Below are 19,243 nucleotides of genomic sequence, written 5' to 3'. Positions count from 1 at the left end.
CCGAGCAAGCTTGGGGAGCAAGCCAGTAACCAGCGCTCTATTTTGGCTCCTGTCTCCAAGTTCCTACCCTGTTTGAATTTCATTCCCTACTTCCTTTGATGATGAACAGTGATGTGGAAGTGTAAGATAAAAAAACAAAACAAAACAAAAACAACAACAACAACAACAAAAAACCCTTTCCTCCCCAAGTTTTTTTGGTCATGGTGTGTCATTGCAGCAATAGAAATCCAAACTAAGACAAATTAGTAACAGGAGTGGGGGTATTACTGTGACAGACCTGATCATGTTTTGGGAGGATTATGCAAGGACTCTGGAACTTTGGGCTAGAAAAGCCAGGCAGTGTTGAGAGCTCAGTGAGCTGTCCTGTAGGAGGCCGGAAGATAGGAGCTGGGCACCTTGGCGCACACCTTAATTCTAGCCCTCAGGGAGGCAGATGCAGGTGGATTAATGTGAGTTCCAGACCAGCCTGGTCTACAAAGAGAGTCCAGGACAGCTAGCTACACAGAGAAACCCTGTCTCGAAAAAAAAAAATTAAAAAGAACAGCATTGTTGAGGCAAAATCTATCTTTTTGTTTGTTTTTCTTTTCTCTCTCTCACTCTTTTTTTTTTTTTTTTTTTTTTTTCCTTTTCTTTTTGGTTTTTCGAGACAGGGTTTCTCTATGTCTGTCCTACACTTGCTTTGTAGACCAGGCTGGCCTCGAACTCACAGCAATCCACCTGCCTCTGCCTCCCAAAGGCCCAGCCTTTCTTTTTGTTTTTCAAGACAGAGTTTCTCTATATAGCCTTGGAACTTTCTCTGTAAACTAGCCTGGCTTCAAATTCAGAATTAAAGATGTGCGCTACCAATGCCCAGCGTGGTGAAATTCTTTTTTAAATTTAAAGATTATACAGTATTTTGTCCCACATGTGTGCCTACATGCCAGAAGAGGGCACCAGATCTCATTGTAGATGGTTGTGAGCCACCATGTGGTTGCTGGCAATTGAACTCAAGACCTTTGGAAGAACAGAAGGTGCTCTTAACCTCTGAGCCATCTCTGCAGCCCGTGTAGTGAATTCTTATAGGAAGTGTTTCCTGAGAGCTAGTATACCAAAAAAGAGGGGTAGGGAGTAGGAAAGGGAACGAGAGAGACAGGAAGAAGGAGGAACAAAGAAAGGAAAGAAGAAAGAAGCAAAGAAAAAGGGAAAGAAGGAAAGAAAGGAAAAACAAAAGAAAACAATTTTGGCGCTGGAGAGATGGCTCAGAAGCTACAGCTCCTTGTTGCTCTTCCACAACTATCCATAAATTCACTTCCAAGAATCTAACATCTTCTTTTGACCTCTGAGAGGACCAGATGTGCTTACGGTGCACATACATGAATTCAGGCAAATCATTCAATACACATAAAATAAATCTAAAAGAATTAGAGATTTTTATGAGCATATGGCTTTAAACACACTTGAAGGAATTTAATTTATGGGAAAATTTTTTGAGTCACTTTCTTACTATGGTAGCCATAGCTAGATTCAAACTCAAAGCAATCCTCCTGCCTGAGTTCTGAGATTAAAAGCATGTGCCCCAATCCCAAGTAAAAATTATTATCCATAGTTAAACTGTCCTATATTCAGGAGTTAAAACCTGTTCAAGATTCTCCAGAGTGACTTAATCCATTCCTGGAGTCTCTGTAGCATCTTTACCATCTGGCATGACCAAGTGTTGCAGGCTTGTCTTTTACTAATACATCCTCTGTCCCAGATTTGTGGGCAATTGTTTTTCTAAGAAGCCCCGGTTCTCAATCTGGCCATTAGAAAGTTAGAATGCTCATTTCTGTGAGTTGGCCCTTGCCTCTTGAGATTTAGGATCTTAGCCAGGCATGATGGCAGCTGCAAATCCCAGAACTCAGGAGGCTGAGACTTGAAGATCAAGAGTTGGAGGCCAGTCTGGACCACAGATTGAGACCTTAACTCCAAAAACCAACACACTGATCTAGGAACTTCATAGTCAGGTAGACAGAAATGCATTGTATTGGTTAAACTTCTCTGCTTCTGTGTTACAACAGTCTCTTCTTTTTTCCATACGCTAAACTCCTATCTTCCCAAGATAAAGGGGACGATGAATTTAAACACCATTATTACTCATTTGTTTAATTCTCACCATACCATAATCTCAAGAGAGCAAAAGTAATGTCACCATCACCAAGGCAATGTCTAAGAAAAATTGCATAAATTATTTAAAAATTTTAAATTATTCTAAATTATGTTTGTGAGTATGTTATTTGTTTGTTTGGGGTTTTTTGTTTTGTGTTGTGTTATGTTTTGTTTTGAAACAGGTTTTCACTGTATAATGCTGGCTATCATGGAACTCATTCTGTAGACCAGGTTGGCTTCAAACTCAGGCATCTGCCTGCCTCAGCCTCCCGAGTGCTGGGTTTAAACGTGTGCACTACCACAGCCTGGCTCATAAATTGTTTTACATATGCTGTCCATATTCCTTAGTTTTTGTTTTGTTTAATTATTTTATGTGCATTGGTGTTTTGTCTGCATGGATGTCTGTGTGAGGGTGTTAGATCTTAGAGTTAGAGACAGTTGTGAGCTGCCATGTGGGTGCCTGGGAATTGAACTCGGGTCCTCTGGAAAAGCAATCACTTCTCTTAACCACTGAGTCATCTCTCCAGCCCCTTAGTTTTGTATTTGTTTTTGTTTTTTGTTTTCTGTTTTTTGTTTTTTTTTTAAGTTTTTTTGAGTCAGGATTTCTCTGTTTAACAGCCCTGACTGTCCTGGACTTGCTTTTTAGACCAGGCTGGCCTCGAACTCACAGCAATCGCCTGCCTCTGCCTCCCGAGTGCTGGGATTAAAGGCATGCGCCACCACGCCATATTCCTTACTTTAAAATCATATTTTCCCTACCATTTTAACCTGTATGATTCATTGAGGGGTTTTTATGAAGATTTACTTTTTGTGGGTATTTGTATGTGTGTGGGGGAGTATACACACAATTTGAGGGTGGGTGAGAGGCTCCTCTTTATTGTAGTACATAACACAAATTTGGTTGTTGTTTCCAAGACAGGATCTCTCATATTCCAGATTGGGTACAAACTTTCTATAGCTAAGAGTAGCTTTTAACCCCTAACTATCCTGTCTTTATCCCCTGCTAGCTAGAATTACAGGTGTGTGCTGCCACAGGAACTCAAAACTTTGGGCATGTTAGACAACTATCATCGGAGCTACATTTCCAGCTCCAACGGTTTTTGTTTTATTTTTAACAAAAAACCATAAGAATGGTAACTGGGCACCATTGCTCCCTCTGACTTTGGTTTGCTCCTTATGGTGGCCTAAAACTCTTGGTGAATGGAAGCCATCTACTCCAGCCAGGAAGCATGACTGTGGTAACTACTGTCCACTATGAGATGTTCAAGAAGGAGGCGCAGTGGGGTGATACTAGGAAGGGTCGCAGCCCAGGACGCGTATCTTCTTAGCATGGTAGAGGTGCTTCTGGCGGGGTGGGTCTGGCCTTCACCCCCCCACCTGACACTGCCACTCTGACATTGCTGAGGAGGTGAGGCTTTCCACACTGAAATGTGAGCCACTCAAGGGAACGCTTCTCTGGGAAAGCTGTCCCTGCCCTTCATTGGCTGCAGCATTTGGAAGAGTGGGTACAGCACATTGCCTAGGCAGCACCATAGAGCTGGGCCCTGGTGGCAGAGCACAGGTGAAAAGGCCCCAAGGGAGTGAACACAGGAAAGCTGGCCCCACCATTTGTCTGCCCTATGGCCCATCAGGCAGAAGAGCCGGCCCCACCCCTCACTGGCTGTAGCACTTGGGAGAGAAAGCCCTGTACCTTGCCTGGGCAGCACAGTAGAGCTGACTTTGGTAGCGAAGGTGAGGGTGAGCTGGCACCACAGACATAGGAGTGGGAAAGCTTCCCCTGTCCCCTTGCCAGCTGTGGCATTGGGTGGGCTGGCTGCGACAGTGCTGGAGAGCTCACCCTAGAGGGGTGGGTGTGGGAGAGCTGGCAGCTCTACCCAGGCTGAGAGCCAAGACTTCAAGTTGGCCTACCCCAACATCTAGCTACCCCATTTATGAACTTCTGGAGCACAGGAAGGGTCCGGTCCTGCAGATCCAAAACTGTAGGATCTCCATGATACACGGCAACAACAGGACACCTGAGAAAACTCCCAGTGAGGATCCAGTGTGGATAGTACAGCAGAAGCCAGAGGCCTGAAACCAGACCAATGACTCATTACAATGAGCATTTGCAAGGAAAGATGTGTGGGCAAAAGGATATATGTGTAACACACAGCAGCTTCCATGACAATATTTTTTGTTTGTTTGTTTGTTTGTTTGTTTTTCTTTTGTGGGGAAGATTGTGAGGGCAGATAGAAAGGGATGGGGAGATGGGCAGGACTGGGGTGCATGATATGAAATTTATACAAAGAAAAAGTTAAAAAAAAAACTTTCATCCTTCAAGGAAGGCTCTGCTCAGATGCCCCCCAAAGACCTAAGGACTTCTCCCAGCATCCCCACCCACCCACCTAGCCCCACCCCGCCCCCAGCTCCAGAGGCCATGTTCCTTTATGCGGGGCTGGTAAAGGCCTGGTTACCCTGAGTTAGATGGTATACTTATGGATCAAACCCTTCCACCGGCTCTGGGAGCTCCTGAACGCAGTCTTTCCTAAGTTTAGCATTCCAGAGAATGCTCTCTATCAAAGTGTGGGATGAGTTAGAAAGGGAGGCACCAGCAACAGCCTGCCTAGGAGCAGTCTCACTTCACCTCTCCACTGCCACTCCTCTCTTCCCCACAGGACAACACAGGGCAAGGGCAAGCTCAAGGTGTGAATGTGGCTTAACTGCAGGTTTAAAACCTCTCCACACATAGCACTTGCAGGCAGCATTTTTATTCAGCTCAGGTAGGTTTTCCCTGTATATTTCTGGATATTGACTTAGAGTTTTCTCTGTTGCATTAAACACATTGATCTAAAGCTCTTAAGCTATGACTAATACAAAAAAAAAAAATACTAATACAAATGCATAAGCAAAATACAGGGCAGAATAAAATGGTCTTATATACAAACTTTTTTTTTTTTTTGGTTTTTCAAGAGCTGGAATAGTGGTCCATAATTATATCCTAGCACTTGGTAGGTTGGTAAGAGCAGAAAAAATTAAGGAGTTCAAAGGCATCCTTTGCTACATAGCAAGTTCGGAGGTAGCCTGGATTACAAAAGACCATGTCTCAAATCAGGTGTGGTGGCTCATGCCTGTAATCCCAACACTTGGAAGGCAGAGGCAAATCAGTTGCTGTGAGTTCGAGGCCAGCCTGATCTACAGAAGTGAACCCAGGACAGCTAAGGCTACCCAGAGAAACCCTGTCTTGAAAAACCCTGTCTTAAACGTCATCATTTTATTCTAGACCTGGTCCTACTGCCCAGAGAGTCGGTCCTTCTGTTCTTGGGTCTTTCTAGACACAAATCCCAGCTCTTCCTGAATAGGGACAGAAGTTTTGCAAGAGCAGGGCACCCTGTTTACTCCTATGTAAGGTGAACAAAGGCGATCCCCATGTGCAGGGACATTAACCCGCACAGACAGGCTGCTTATTCTTAGCCAATGGCAAGAGCACCTCTGTGCCAGTATTTTGAGTTGTCTTCTTCCTCCATTCTCCGCAACTCCCAGGTGTCAAAGAAACCAGATGGATCCTGGCATGACCTGCTTTAAGTATTCCTCAAACCGGCCAACCACTGGAGCATCCAGAAAGTCCTTCAGGGGGTCTTCTGAGGCCCACATACCTCCTAATCCTTTCAGGCCTCCTAGCTGTTTCTGAACTTGGGAAGATTGTGAGGTTCCTGTGGGCCTCTGCAGTGCCCAATGTCTGCGCTCAGCATATAGAGAAGCAAGTCCAAGGTAGGAGGCAGGCACAATTCCCCAGACTTTGTGTTTCTGGCTGAAGTTAAACCCTGGAAACAGTCCCCTGGTCTGGTGACCATGGAGGGCAGTCTAAGCCTAGCAATGCTGAGGCCCAGAAGACCTCATCCTCACTTGAAAATGTTCACAGCGGGCATGCTTTAAAGTCAGCCCATAGATAGGAGTCATATCCACCTTCTCGCCTGGTGACACGTTGAATTCTATTTGCTGCAGCAAGATGGCGAGGAAGAGAAAGACCTCCCAACGGCCAATGGTCTCCCCAATGCACTTCCGCTTGCCCAAACCAAACAGCATGACCTTCTCGCTCAGGACCTTGTCTAGAGTGCCACTGGAGGTGAGAAACCTTTCGGGCCGGAACTTGTTTGGGTCACCCCACAGTTCCCTGTAAGCAGACAGAGAGACAGCTGAAGTAGATGTTGAGGGATTTAGAAGCATCAAGTAGGCCAATCCCCAAGGGACAAGAGGGTCTGAAGCCCAGGAGAGGATGGGCCCAGCCTACCCAGGAGTTTCTACCGCCCTTGTCAACTTACTGGTTATGGTTAACCTGCCACTGGCTCACAAAGACACAACACTCCTTGGGAATATAGAAGCCACACAGACTTGTATCTCTTGTGGTGCTGGGGAAAGAGGCAGCTCAGTCAGGACCAGGGCCACAGGGAAATCCACACACACCTCCCACGTCAGTCCTTCCCATGAATCCTAATGGGCTGTGTATACTAAACTAAGGCCTAGTATCAAATATCAGTGGCTCTATGGCCTGACCTGTGGGGGATGGTGAAGGGGACGAAGGATGAATGTCGGAAGGTCTCGAGGATGAAGGCCTCCAAATAGGGCAGCTGAGGTCTGTCAGAGAGCCGGGGCCGCCGATCCCTGCCAACCACTGTGTCTACAGAAAACAGGGGTTCAAAAGGAATAAGATGTTGCCCAGAATTTATCAGGGTTCTCCGCTTAGAGTCCTTGGAGAGAAGGCACCACCTACCGAGCTCCTCCTGGATCTTTCTCTGTACCCTAGGGTTTGTCACCAGGTACATGAGGCTCCAAGAGATAGCAGTTGTGACCGTGTCAAACCCTGAAGAGGATGGAACAGAGGGAGATGTTAGGGATGTGGCAGCTAGGGGCGCCTGAGCACAGAAGTGATACCCTGAAGTGCACATACCAGCTCCAAAAAGGTCAAGCACAATCGTAATGATCTTCTCATCCGACAGCTGGACATTGGCGTTCTCGTCCAGTTTCTTGTCCTGACAGTGCTCAATGAGGCTGTCTGTGATGTCCCGGATGTGGCCCTGGGAGACAAAGGAGCACAAGGTGAGAAATATTCCAAGGCCAGACCTACTTCTCCATCCAAACCTGGCCAGGCCTCACTGCCATTAACACCTTTGTTCAAGAGGTGACATTTCTGAGGCTGCCGTTCCAGTTTTCCTTCACCTCTCCAAGTCTCTTTCCTTAGGGAACTGATGGCCCAACACGAGAGGCCCTGGAGCCACAGAGACTGACACTGTTAGTTAATTAGACCCTTCTTTAACTTTTTTCTATTGCGAGGCTAGACACAGGTTTGTTCGTTTGTTTGTTTCCGAGACAGGGTTTCTCTGGGTAGCCTTGGCTATCCTGGACTCACTTTGTAGACCAGCCTGGCCTTGAACTCACAGCAATCCACCTGCCTCTGCCTCCCAAGTGCTGGGATTAAAGGCACGTGCCACTAGATTTTTTAACTCTTCCTGGTCCAGCAAGAACTGGCCCAGGGCTCCTCCTCTTCGGTAGCTCTTGTGTTATGGATGCACAGAAGGACCAGCCAAGAAAAGTTCTATTGAGGACAGAGTATGCTCTGCTACCAGCTTCAAGCTTGCCTGTGGTGTTCTGGCCCTGGACCCTGCCTGCTTCCCACCAACACCTGCTTCTCCCCAGCTCTCTACCTTCTCAAATGTCCTGTAGTGCTCCTTGACCAACTTCTTCATGAAGTTGTAGGCCTTCTTATTCAAGTCCTTGAAGACATCCAGGGAGGAGTTAGGCAGGTAGCGGAGGACAGGGATGAAGTCAGCAGGGTATCCAGAGCCAGTGACCTCCCCAAACTCATTGTTCAGATTGATGATGCTCAGCAGCTCTTGGTTATCATGGTCATAACGTTGGCCAAAGCACATGGCACAGATGACATTGGCCACTGACACTACCAAATACCTGTAAGGGTCAAAGTGGCCAACCTCTGCCATCAGATTCTGGAACTTGCTGATTAGATATTCAGCCTCCTTGCTCACGTGCTCCTCCAAGTAGCAGGAGGATGCTGATGTCGGGTCTGAGGCTATGGAGAAACTCTTCAGGGCATTCTGGGCCAGGCGCCGGCGGGCAGCCCACACCGGTCCAGAGTCTGGGTTGAAAGTCATGCTCTGGCCATTACTGATGAAATTAAAACTGTAGAGGTCTGGCCGGCCCTTGAAGTCATCTCCCTGCCGCACCAGGGCCTGCCGGATGGTGTCCAGGCCACTCAGCACCACCACAGGTGTGGAGCCAATGCGAATCTGCAGTACATCCCCATACTGTTTGCTCAGCTTTGTCAGCGACAGGTGTGGGTTCTTCCCCAGGGTCAATATGTGCCCAATGAAGGGCCAGCCCCAGGGTCCGGGTGGAGTCTTCAGGCCTTTAGGGACCCGGGTCCTTGAAGCTCTGACCACCCAGAATACGAGGCAGAATATGGTGGTGGCCAGGAGCAGCTCTGTGGCTGATGTGAAGGCTGGGAGTCCATACATAGAAGGCATGATGTAGGTGGCTGCTGAGAGGTAAGGCAAGAAGAAAGAAGAGGCAAACCATCAGACTGAGGGTGAGGGGACGAATAAAGTGTCACCATGCTGGTCGAGGAAAGAAGAAGCCTTCCACCCAGAACTCTTCACTGGGCACAGAGAGGGACAGAGATTATTAAGCTGCCGCTGTGTACCAAAAATTCCACAGTTCTTTTTCCCCCAACACATAGAAAGGCCGAGGTCAGGTAGACTGGCCCCTCGTATGGAGAAGCCTCAGTACCCTGGAAGCTCAATGTGGCTTGGCATTGCTTTTCATACACTATATTTTGATCATATTCTTTACACGCACACGCACACACACATACACACACAGTCGTTTTTTATTCAATTTTAGCCATAAGCCTATGAGGAAGGCTCCAGTAAGATTCAGAGAGAGTAAGTAACAGTGCTCAAAGTTACACAGCTAGGACATGTTGGGTATAATTTCAACCCAAGTAGCCCACTTCTAGGAAACCTACATAACTACTACTGTGTGATTTCTTTCTTTCTTTCTGTTTTTTGTTTTTTGAGACAGGGTTTCTCTGTGTAGCCTTGGCTATCCTGAACTCCCTTCGTAGACCAGGCTGGCCTTGAACTCAGGTCCAATGCACCTGCCTCCCGAGTGCTGAGATTAAAGGTGTATGCCACCATGCCTGGCCCCTACTGTGTGATTTCAAACAGCAACTCCAATCTTCGTGGTTTCCACTAGTCCCAATGCTATAATTTACTTTTCATTTCCTAAAATCAGGTTGTTTTTTTTTTAAATATTTATTTATTTATTATGTATACAGTGTTCTGCCTACATGTACACCTGCACGCCAGGAAGAAAACACCAAGTCTCATTATAGGTGGTTGTGAGCCACCATGTGGTTGCTGGGAATTGAACTCTGGACCTTTGGAAGAACAGCTGGTGCTCTTAACCTCTGAGCCATCTCTCCAGCCTCCTTAAAAATCAGTTTTACATCCACCAGGTAGCATCATCCTAAACAATGTCTGTGTCTAAACACAGCTTTGATTTTTCCACCTAATGCATTCCTGTAAGTGCACAATTAACACATATCACCCCAAAAGTTCTTATTGGGTCCTACCCACCACCTTTGGGAAAGCCATCCTATGCAGAAATTAGAGACCATTTGCTCCTCTGGCCTCATTTCATGCAAGGAAACCAACCTCCAAATGAAGCAATGATTTGCCCATAGTCACTCAGCGATAGTGACAGAGCCAAGACACAGAACTCTTAGGGAAAGCTCCATAGACGCTGCCATCACAAGTGCCTCCCTTTGAAAACTGAAGAATTTGAATTCTCAGTGCTTTACAGTTCATCTCAGGATCTAAAGAATCCCACAAAACCCCAGGAGAGGACAAGAATGGGAGAGGGTCCAGGGAAACTAATCCCCAAGCCACGTTGCTCTCAGCCCTAACTCCCTGAGTTCAACTGAGCCACACTTTAAAAGCAGCGGGAGACCAGCTAGAGCTCTGAGTAACAGTAATCCAGGTCAGGCTTTTTGTTGTGCTCAGTTCTCATGAATGAATAGTCTGGGCTTCCACCTCTTTTGCTGGTCATGAGAAAGCAAAAATTAAAAGGAAGATTCCCTTCAGGCTAGGGCTATAAGAAAACCATTGACTGGAATCAGAAAAAAAAAAAAAAAAAAAAAGGAACAGATTTGAACGTAACCAAGAAGACACGCTCTGTTTAGGCTTGTTCTAGAAAAGGTATGCAAATTTACAGACTGTTCTAAGGCTCTGCCCAGTCAAGAGAGTCCAGTCCAGATAGTCTTGGAGTAGTCATTTTAACTTTGAGGGTTCAATTACAAAACCAGGAGAGAAGGTAAAACAACATTGCCCAATTTGGCTGGTGGCGCACACCTTTAATCCCAGTACGAGGGAGGCAGAGGCAGATGGGTCTATGAGTTTGAAGGCAGCCTGGTCTACAGAGTGAGTTCCAGGACAGCCCGGGCTACACCAAGAAACCCTGTCTTGAAAAACAAAAGCAAGCAAACAAAAAAAGATTGCCTAATTCAGACAAGAACATGTACAATTCCTACCCTCAAATACTACAGCCGATTTGAAATGAGAGAGGCTTTCTGGAGGAGCCGAATCACAGCACACTAGAGATTCAGTTTCTTTGAAGTGGAGATAATGCCACCCCATGTGTGCCATGGTTTCTCCTTCAACATAACTGGTGTCCCTAAGGACCTCTAGTCTTTGTAAGATGGAAATGCCAAGGGAAATGTAACTGGTGTTTCTAGTTCCCTGCAGCTGGCCGTCTGTCAAACTGACATGCCCCATCAAGGGTGGAAGAGGCACTCAGTGGGCTAGGGAACTCCTGAGTAGTGGGTAGAGGCAAGGCTCCTACCAAGGTAAGCATCTCTTGCCCAGGCCAGAAACCATCAATTCTGACATGCTACCTTTTGCGAGGGTAGAGCCTATTAGGGGTAGTTTTTCAATAAGACAGAGTACAGCTAGAAAATCTTAGTGTGCCTCCTCTATCCACCCTAACCAATCAGAGAGGAGATTTCTCCCCAGTTGGCAGACCCTAGGAAGGGGCTAAAAGGCAGGAATAAGGAAGCCTCAAGTGGTCAGTGAGGCAGTGAGAGTTGACCTGAAAAAGGGAAGGTATCTCATTTCTATTTAAAGATCTGATACTAGCTACTGAACTACTATAATCCTCTTATTCCTCTGGCCTCGGTTTCTCCCTTAAACAATTTACTTAGCTTAAAAAAAAAAAAAAAGTGTTCTTAGTCTCTTATTTTGTAGGAGCTACCCAGTATCTCCTCACCAAAATTTTCCTTTTCTTGGGAAGGAGCAAGCCAGGAGCCCCCCAGCACTCACCTTTGGCTGTAAGGAGGTGCTGAATTGAAGCAGTGTGCTCTCTGGGGACCCCCAAGATCAGGAAAGGCTCCAAGGAACAACCACCTCCAGGGTCAGGGTGGAGGAACCACTACCTTTATAGGACTCTGCGTCTGTGGCCACGCCCTCTTTCCTGAGCCCAGTGGTGGGACAGAGGGAGGGACAGCCTTAGGGAGTGCTCTAAGCAGAAAGGAGATGAGATAGGCAAAAAGCCATGTGGACACCTGATATAGGTGCAGGCACAAAAAAAAAAAAAAAAAAAAAAAAAAAAAAAGTGAAGGCTGTGGTCACCCCAACTTTCAAGGTGCTCCTTGGACAGCATAGAATTCCACTGAGAGAGAGGTTTGAGGAAAAATTCTGGGCAGCCTAAAAAGCAAGTATTGGGGGCTCTATCCCTGGCCATAGGGCTTCTCTCCACTATTTTTGTGCCCCCAAAACATTGGGTGTGTAAGATTTTTTTCGAGAACTAGAAGCCAAAGGGTGCCAGGAAAGGCTGGTAGAGGGAGGGCAGCTGGGTGGTGACTTTCCTTCCCTGGGTTACGGAGTCCAAGCTCGCGTGAGAAGAAGCGCAGCGACCCCAGCCCCGAGGTCACGTACAGGAAGGCCAGTGGCGCCATTGGACTGACTCTGTTTCCCACAGATTGGGTACCGGCCGAAGTTCGCGCTGCTTTGTCTAGGGGTGGGGATGGATGGCCGCCTTGCAGTCAGCACCTCTAGGGTTACCCTGGGCAAGCTACTAGCTTAGCGGACCCCTCTTGCAGCTCCCTCTAGGCTCCCGGGGCTTGTTAGTGTTTTTTTGTTTTGTTTTATTTTGTTTTGCATACTAAACAAGCAACATAGAGAAATCAGGCGGCGGGTAGCAGCAGATGGTGGAGGAAAGGACGGAGAGAGGATCCACGCGAGACAGCAGGAAGGGGTCTGGGGCCACAAAGGAAGATGCTTGGCACGCACTCAGGCTTCTGGGGCTAGCTTGCGTGAGCCTGCTCCATCCTTCGGGGCCAGAGGTCACTCTGCCTGTCCCCGCCCCACCTAGCTGGGGGCGAGGTGCCCAGGAGTTGCGTGAGAAGAGCCTGGATGGAGGCCCGCGCAGCCAACCAGCTACCCAACTCACACCCGGGCGCGGGTCCCAGTGCTGTCACGCTAGCGGGAGGGGGGCATGGGGGCATGGGTGAGACTCTTAAAGGGCCAGTCTCTCTGGGGCGTCGGGGTGGGGCTTGAGAGTAGTGTAAGCTTTGCAAGACCGCGCCTGCGGTGCAAAGGGCCGAGTTTGCGTGCGATGCTCAGCTTCTGCCTGAGCGCAAAGGCTTGACAGCGTGTGTGTACACATTTTTAGTGGCAGGACACGCAGCGCCACCCGGCCCGCCTAGCTGGCTGTTTTTCAGGCGCTCTCTGGCCCCGAAAAGTGCTCCCAAAACACGATTAGTTGAAGGAGAACAGCTAAAACTTGCATGTCTAACTCAATTCGACCTCTCCCTAACATCTTCACCTGCCCTCCCCTGTGAGCTCCTGAGCCCAGAAATAACACTGCCATCTGCTCTGTGGCCAAGGCCAGGAGGAAAAAAAAAAAAAAAAAAAGCCTCATCCACCCCCTTACTTCCCACTCTAGTCGCATGCCACTCTCATGCATTGCCCAAATATTTGCCAAGTGCCCACAATGCGATGGATGCTGGTACCTGGAGATAGAATCCTCTTGCAGGAGCTACCAGGTCTGCCCATCTAGGCTTCTAGTAGCCCTGGTTTTGAGTCTTAAGTAAAACACAGCTCCCCGCACACACACACACCCCCCCCCCATATCCCCTTCCTGGATCCTACTCACAGCAAGTTAGATTTCACCTGCGGTTGGTCCCAGCACCTCTTCACAGCCATTCTCAGGACATCTGACCCTGTGGCTGGGACCATCGTCCCACCTGCCTCTTCTTCCTCTACACCCCAATGCAGAAAACCTGCGTGTGGAAAATTAATCGGATGCACAAGCTATTTCTATGGCTGCCAAAACTGTATTACAGGTGGGGTACGTGGCAACAACGTTAGGGAGGCCCAACTATGTAATGATAAAACCTAGGCGACAAGTGCTAGGTGTGGTGGTCTATAGCTATAATTCTAATACTTGGGAAGCTGAGGTAAGAGGTTTTTCATGAGCTCAAGGTCAGCCTGGGCTACATAGTAACTAGACCAGCCAGGATGCACAGCAGATATAGCAAGAACCGGCAGCAACAAAAGGTGGGGGGAGGGGGAAAGGGAGAGGGAGAAAGAGAAAGGGGGAAATAAGTTAGGCAACAGAACAAGCAGAGCACACAGGAGAGGAGGTGGGCATGCTTGGCATCTCCACAGCCATCATCCTACTCACTGCATCTCTGACCCAGCCTAAGAAACTTCATGGTACCCACTTTGGAGCAAGAACCAGAAAATTGAAAGAGCTTGTGTAGAAATAAATCCTGGCCAGGAAGTGGGAGCCTGCTCCATGGTCACTCTCTTCTACTCTCTTCTTCCTGCTTCCGTTGTCCCTACCAATCAATGCCTCAGCTCCAGAGACTGACCTAGTTCTGGGGCTTACAGTCAGGAACGCAGGGAGCCCCATTGCTTTGCTCTTGTTCTCTACCTTGACTCCAAAAACATTTTTTAAAAAAATATTTATTTATTATGTTTACAGTGTTCTGTCTGCAGTCCAGAAGAGGGCACCAGATCTCATTACAGATGGTTGTGAGCCACCATGTGGTTGCTGGGAATTGAACTCAGAACCTCTGGAGGAGCAGACAGTGCTCTTAACCTCTGAGCCATCTCTCCAGCCCCCAAAAACATTTCTTGTTTGTGTTTCTTGGCTTTTTGTTTTTATTTTTGTTTTTTTGGTGGGTTTTGTTTGTTTGTTTGTTTGTTTTTTGGTGTTTTGTTTTGTTTTGTTTTTTTGGTTTTTCAAGACAGGGTTTCTCTGTGTAGCCTTGGCTGTCCTGGACTCACTTTGTAGACCAGGCTGGCCTCTAACTCACAGCGATCCACCTGCCTCTGCCTCCCAAGTGCTGGATTAAAGGCATGTGCCACCACCACCCCGCTTGTTTCTTGTTTTTCAAGACAGGGTTTCTCTGTGTACCCTTGGCTGTCCTAGACTCACTCTTCAGACCAGGCTGGCCTCGAACTCACAGAGATGCACCCGCCTCTGCCTCCCCAGTACGGGGATCACAGGTGTGCACCACCAAGCCCTGCTCAACTCAAAAAACTTTATTATTTGATAAAGCCAGTTCCTCTTTTCTCAGCTGGAGAGACTGCCAGAAAGAAAAGGCCCAGTGACCTGTGGCAGATGAAATCAGAGCCTAAGACTCTGGTATCTTGTTTCCAGGTAATGGCTCTTCCTGCTAAGGGAAGCCCCAGGGCCACCAGCTGGGGTCCCAGGGGCCTTACGCTCACTATCAAAGACTCCTCTAATCCTTCACTAATTGACAGGCGGAAGGTTTGGAGACCTTGGCACAGGTCTAAACACCCAATCCGAGGTCAAAGTTTATAAGCCTTTGCGTGAGAAGCTCTTTGGCTTCCCGGAGTGAGTGATTGATACCAGGAGCACACTGGGAGGGGAGAGGGCTCTCGACTGGAGGGAGGCAGACTGCTTGCCAGGCAACCCGGCAGAGTCAACAGCTGGGGCTGAAGGCTAGGCAGCGGAAGCCAGGAAACAAACAAGACCCTACAAAAATCCCTTTCCCCAAAGGTACGACAGGAGCCACACACCCCTGCCCTCCAAAAGCCTAAACAGGGCCCAGAGAGCCCAGGGAAGTTAGAGACACCTAAGGAGCCTGAGGCAGATAACACAGGGACTCTGGGGAGCTTAGAGTGAAGTCGAGGGATTTAGGAAAGGTATTGCTGACCTGGGCAGGAGACACAGTATAAGGGAAACACGGTAGTGGAAGGCGGGAGGGAGGAGCATGGCAGATGTGGAAAAGTGGGACTTGTCTTTCTTTTTTTTAAAGATTTATTGATTTATTGTTATGTATACAGTGTTTCACCTGCATGTCAGAAAAGGGCATCAAATCTCATTATAGATGGTTGTGAGCTACCATGTGGTTGCTGAGAATTGAACTCAGGACCTCTGGAAGAGCAGTCAGTGCTCTTAACCTCTGAGCCATCTCTCCAGCCCTGGGACTTGTCTTTCAATATGTCCTCATCCCACTGGCTACACTAGTTGTCCTTTAGTGTAGCCAAGGTATGAATCCTGAGTATCTTCCCCTAGCTTTGCCCAGAGAGCCAGCAAGATTCAACTGGTAGGGACCAGGGCTCAGGTGGCACAGCCCTCCACTCCCTGCCTTTCATCTGCTGCAGTTAAAGTAATGTTACTCTCCTAAGGACAGTCTTGATTGTCAGCTCGACTGAATGCAGAGTCACCATGGGAACGTGCCTCTGAGTGTTTCTACAAAGGTATTTCCAAAGGGGTTTAACTTTTCAAGACAGGGTTTCTCTGTGTAGCCTTGGCTGTCCTAGACTTGCTTTGTAGACCAGGCTGGCCTCGAACTCACAGTGATCCACCTGCCTCTGCCTCCCAAGTGCTGGATTAAAGGCATGTGCCACCACCACCCCGCTTGTTTCTTGTTTTTCAAGACAGGGTTTCTCTGTGTACCCTTGGCTGTCCTAGACTTGCTTTGTAGACCAGGCTGGCCTCGAACTCACGACAATCCACCTGTCTCCGCCTCCCGAGTGCTGGGATTAAAGATGTGCGCCACCACGCCTGGCTCCCTCTTTTCTTCTTAAGAGATTCTAAACTGGTTGGAGCAGGGGCTACCCGAGTTGCATGGTCTTGTGAGGGTTGTGTAGTTCAGTCTTTCGTTTCCTTTCTACACCAACTGCCCTTGGAGGACTGGCAGATCCCTACTCTCAACTGTTAACTTTGGAGAGGCTCACCCTACCCCAGGCTAGGCCAATCCTGTGGGACTAACAGGAGAAAAAAAAAAAGATGTTCTCTCTCTTCAGGGGCTGTTATACTGGTTATCCAAGGCTGTGTCTTAAAGAAAGCCACGGAGGAGGAGGGTGTGGTGGCCTGTGCCTATAAATTCCAGCACTTTAAAAATGGAAACAGGTCAGGCTCAGCCACATAGAGAAGGTTCCAGGCTAGCTCTGTCTACAGAAAACCCCATCTCAAAAACAAATTGACAGGGCTGGCCAGATGGCTCATACACATACAAGATATATAAATATTAAAAAAGGAGGGGGAGGGGGAGGAAGGGAAACGGGGGCAGGAATGACAAAAATCAAGCAAACAAACCAACCACAGAGAGGAGAGAGGAAGAGAGGGTGGTAACCCTAGAATCAATTTTTCCTTAAGCCAGTGAAGGTCACACACAAAAAATCCCTATTTGTGTTCGCAGATTTTGTTATGTGCGCACCGCGTTGTGTGTGTGTGTGTGTGTGTACACACACGTGTCGCTTATGTGTGCACACACTGGGTGTCTTATTCTATTACTTTTCATTGTGCTCCCTTGAAACAGGGTCTCTCACTGAACCCAGAGTTAGGAGGCCCTCTGGTCCCTGCCGCCCCACCCCCACCCGTCACTGGGGTTACAGGCACACAGCGTCATATAGGTGCTGGGGGTACGAACTCAAGTCCTCATGTTTGCATAGCAAGTGCTCTTACCATGAGCCGCCCTTTCAGCGCACGTTTTGTTGTTTTGTGAGAGTGTTTTGTCGATGTTTTTGCAGTGCTAGGGCCTGACCTCAGTGCCTTGGTAATAGTAGGGGAGCACTCTACCATTCCCCATCCTGCACCTTCGTCACTGAATCAAATCAGCACCACTGAGGCCTTCTCCACTCCACTCCTCCTCCTACACTTCTTCTTCTTTTTCTTCACTGCTGTTTTTCTCTCCTTCCCTCTGTCCCTTTCTTCTTTCCCTCCCCATTTTATAATGTGAGCTGTGCTTTGAGACTTGTGCAAGAATCATAACCCAGGCTGGCCAGCCAGGGAGCCGAGCCTCACTCAGCAGCACTATGGATGTCAGCACGTCCTGCCTTTAATCCTAGCACTCAGGAGGCAGAAGCAGTTTGGTCTCTGTGTACAGAGCTACATTTTGAGGTTCTGGTTTTTTGGGGGGTTTTGTTTGTTTGTTTTGTTTTTTTGGTTTTTGTTGTTGTTGTTGTTGTTTTGTTTTTCCGAGACAGTTTCTCTGTGTAGCCTTGGCCGTCCTGGACTGGCACTGTAGACCAGGCTGGCCTCGAACTCGCAGGGATCCGCCTGCCTCTGCCTCCCGAGTGCTGGGATTAAAGGCGTGCGCCACCACTGCCAGGCATTGTGAGGTTCTGACTCAACCGCTCCCACCAGCAAAACCCACATGCAGCACACCTCAAGGAAGACCCCACCAAGGCTGGACAGAATCCTCAGAAGTTGCCCCATCTCTCAGCTTTACAACGCTCTCCACGGTAACAGGATAGTGCTTGTTGGCCAGCCATATTTCCAGAAGCCCTTGATGCTGTTGGGTTGTTCTCTGGTGAGTGTCTGAGAGAGGGCACCTGCTCACAGCAGAACTGACCAGCAGTCTGCCCAAGACTTTGCTGTGTGGATCTTTCTGTTCTTCCGGAAGTCACCACCATGATAACCGGATGCTCATAAATGCCTCAGGAAGCAGGGAGTGGTAGTCAAGTTCCTGTTGTTTTGTTGGTTCTTTGCCTCAACCCTTCAGTTCCTAGTTGCAGGGATAATGCCAGTCTTCCCAGGATGGATAAATTTGAAGTTTATCAGGATGTTTAAAAGGAGGTTCTGGGAGAAATCCATGCAGTTGCCTGGGAGGAGCTCCTGGGGGATGGGGGTGGGCGGTGGGGGGAGAGAGTGGGGGCATTCCTTCTCTGCCCCCGCTCCCCGTTCCCTCACCCTCATTTCATTTTCTCCCTCCCCCACCCCAGCTCCCTCTACTCCAGAACTCAGATCCTCAGAGGAGAGCAGCCTGATGTCTTCACAAAAGGAATCTGAGGGAGGAAAAACCCCAGCTTAGCTCTTCTCTTTCCCTCCCATCTCATGCCAGAGCCTTCTAAGGGTTGAATACATAATGAAGGCAGAGTGGGAGGTGCTGGCAGTCTGCAGGGTCAGGTCACAGTGCACACAGGGAAAAGCACACAGAATGGTTAACATCCTGGGCCAATTGAGCTGTTTGCTTGCTCTCTTGTTTTTTCTATTTTCTTTCCTCCCTCCCACCCCCACCCAATTTGGACAGTATTTTGTTTCCTACTAACCTTGAACTTGCTATATAGCCTGGACTGGCCTGGAACTCCAGGTCTTCCTGCCTGAGTCCTCCAAGTGCTGGGATTACAGATGTCCACTATCACTCCCAGCTTCTTTGTTTGATTTTTATTATTTTATTTACTTGCTTTGTTTTGTTTTCTCAAGACAGGGTTTCTCCATGTAACCTTAGGTATTCTAGACTTACTTTGTAGACCAGGTTGGCCTTGAACTCAGAGATCCACCTGCCTCTGCCTCTTGAGTGCTGGGATTACAGGCATGTGCCACCACACTGGCTTATTTACTTTTTTTAAAAAATGACTTATTTGTTTTTATTTTATGTGCATTGGTGTCATGCCTGTATGCATGCCTGTGTGAGGGTATCAAGTCACTTGGAAATAGATTACAGACAGTTGTGAGCTGTCATATGGTTGCTGGGAATTGAACTCAGGACCTCTGGAAGGGCAGTCAGTGCTCTTAACTACTGAGCCATCTCTCCAAACCCTTATTTACTTTTGTTTTGTTGAAACAGGGTTTATCTGTGTAGCCTTGG

The 19,243-nt window shown here is 48.0% G+C and overlaps 1 protein-coding gene across 1 annotated transcript; it reads right to left on the bottom strand.

Moving 5' to 3' along the window:
• Positions 1 to 5,489: 5,489 nt before the first annotated feature.
• Positions 5,490 to 8,674, bottom strand: LOC127198538 (cytochrome P450 1A1). Its single transcript, XM_051156537.1, has 6 exons — positions 7,803 to 8,674; positions 7,049 to 7,175; positions 6,872 to 6,961; positions 6,655 to 6,778; positions 6,423 to 6,509; positions 5,490 to 6,274 (listed from the first exon to the last, which is right to left on the bottom strand). Exons 1-6 carry the CDS (start codon positions 8,637 to 8,639, stop codon positions 5,971 to 5,973), a joined length of 1,569 nt encoding a protein of 522 aa, XP_051012494.1. The 5' UTR covers positions 8,640 to 8,674; the 3' UTR covers positions 5,490 to 5,970.
• Between the last annotated feature and the right edge of the window lie 10,569 nt (positions 8,675 to 19,243).

This window comes from Acomys russatus, chromosome 14 (assembly GCF_903995435.1).
Source record: "Acomys russatus chromosome 14, mAcoRus1.1, whole genome shotgun sequence".
Classification (NCBI taxonomy): domain Eukaryota; kingdom Metazoa; phylum Chordata; class Mammalia; order Rodentia; family Muridae; genus Acomys; species Acomys russatus.
This window is presented reverse-complemented; position numbering and strand designations above follow the sequence as displayed.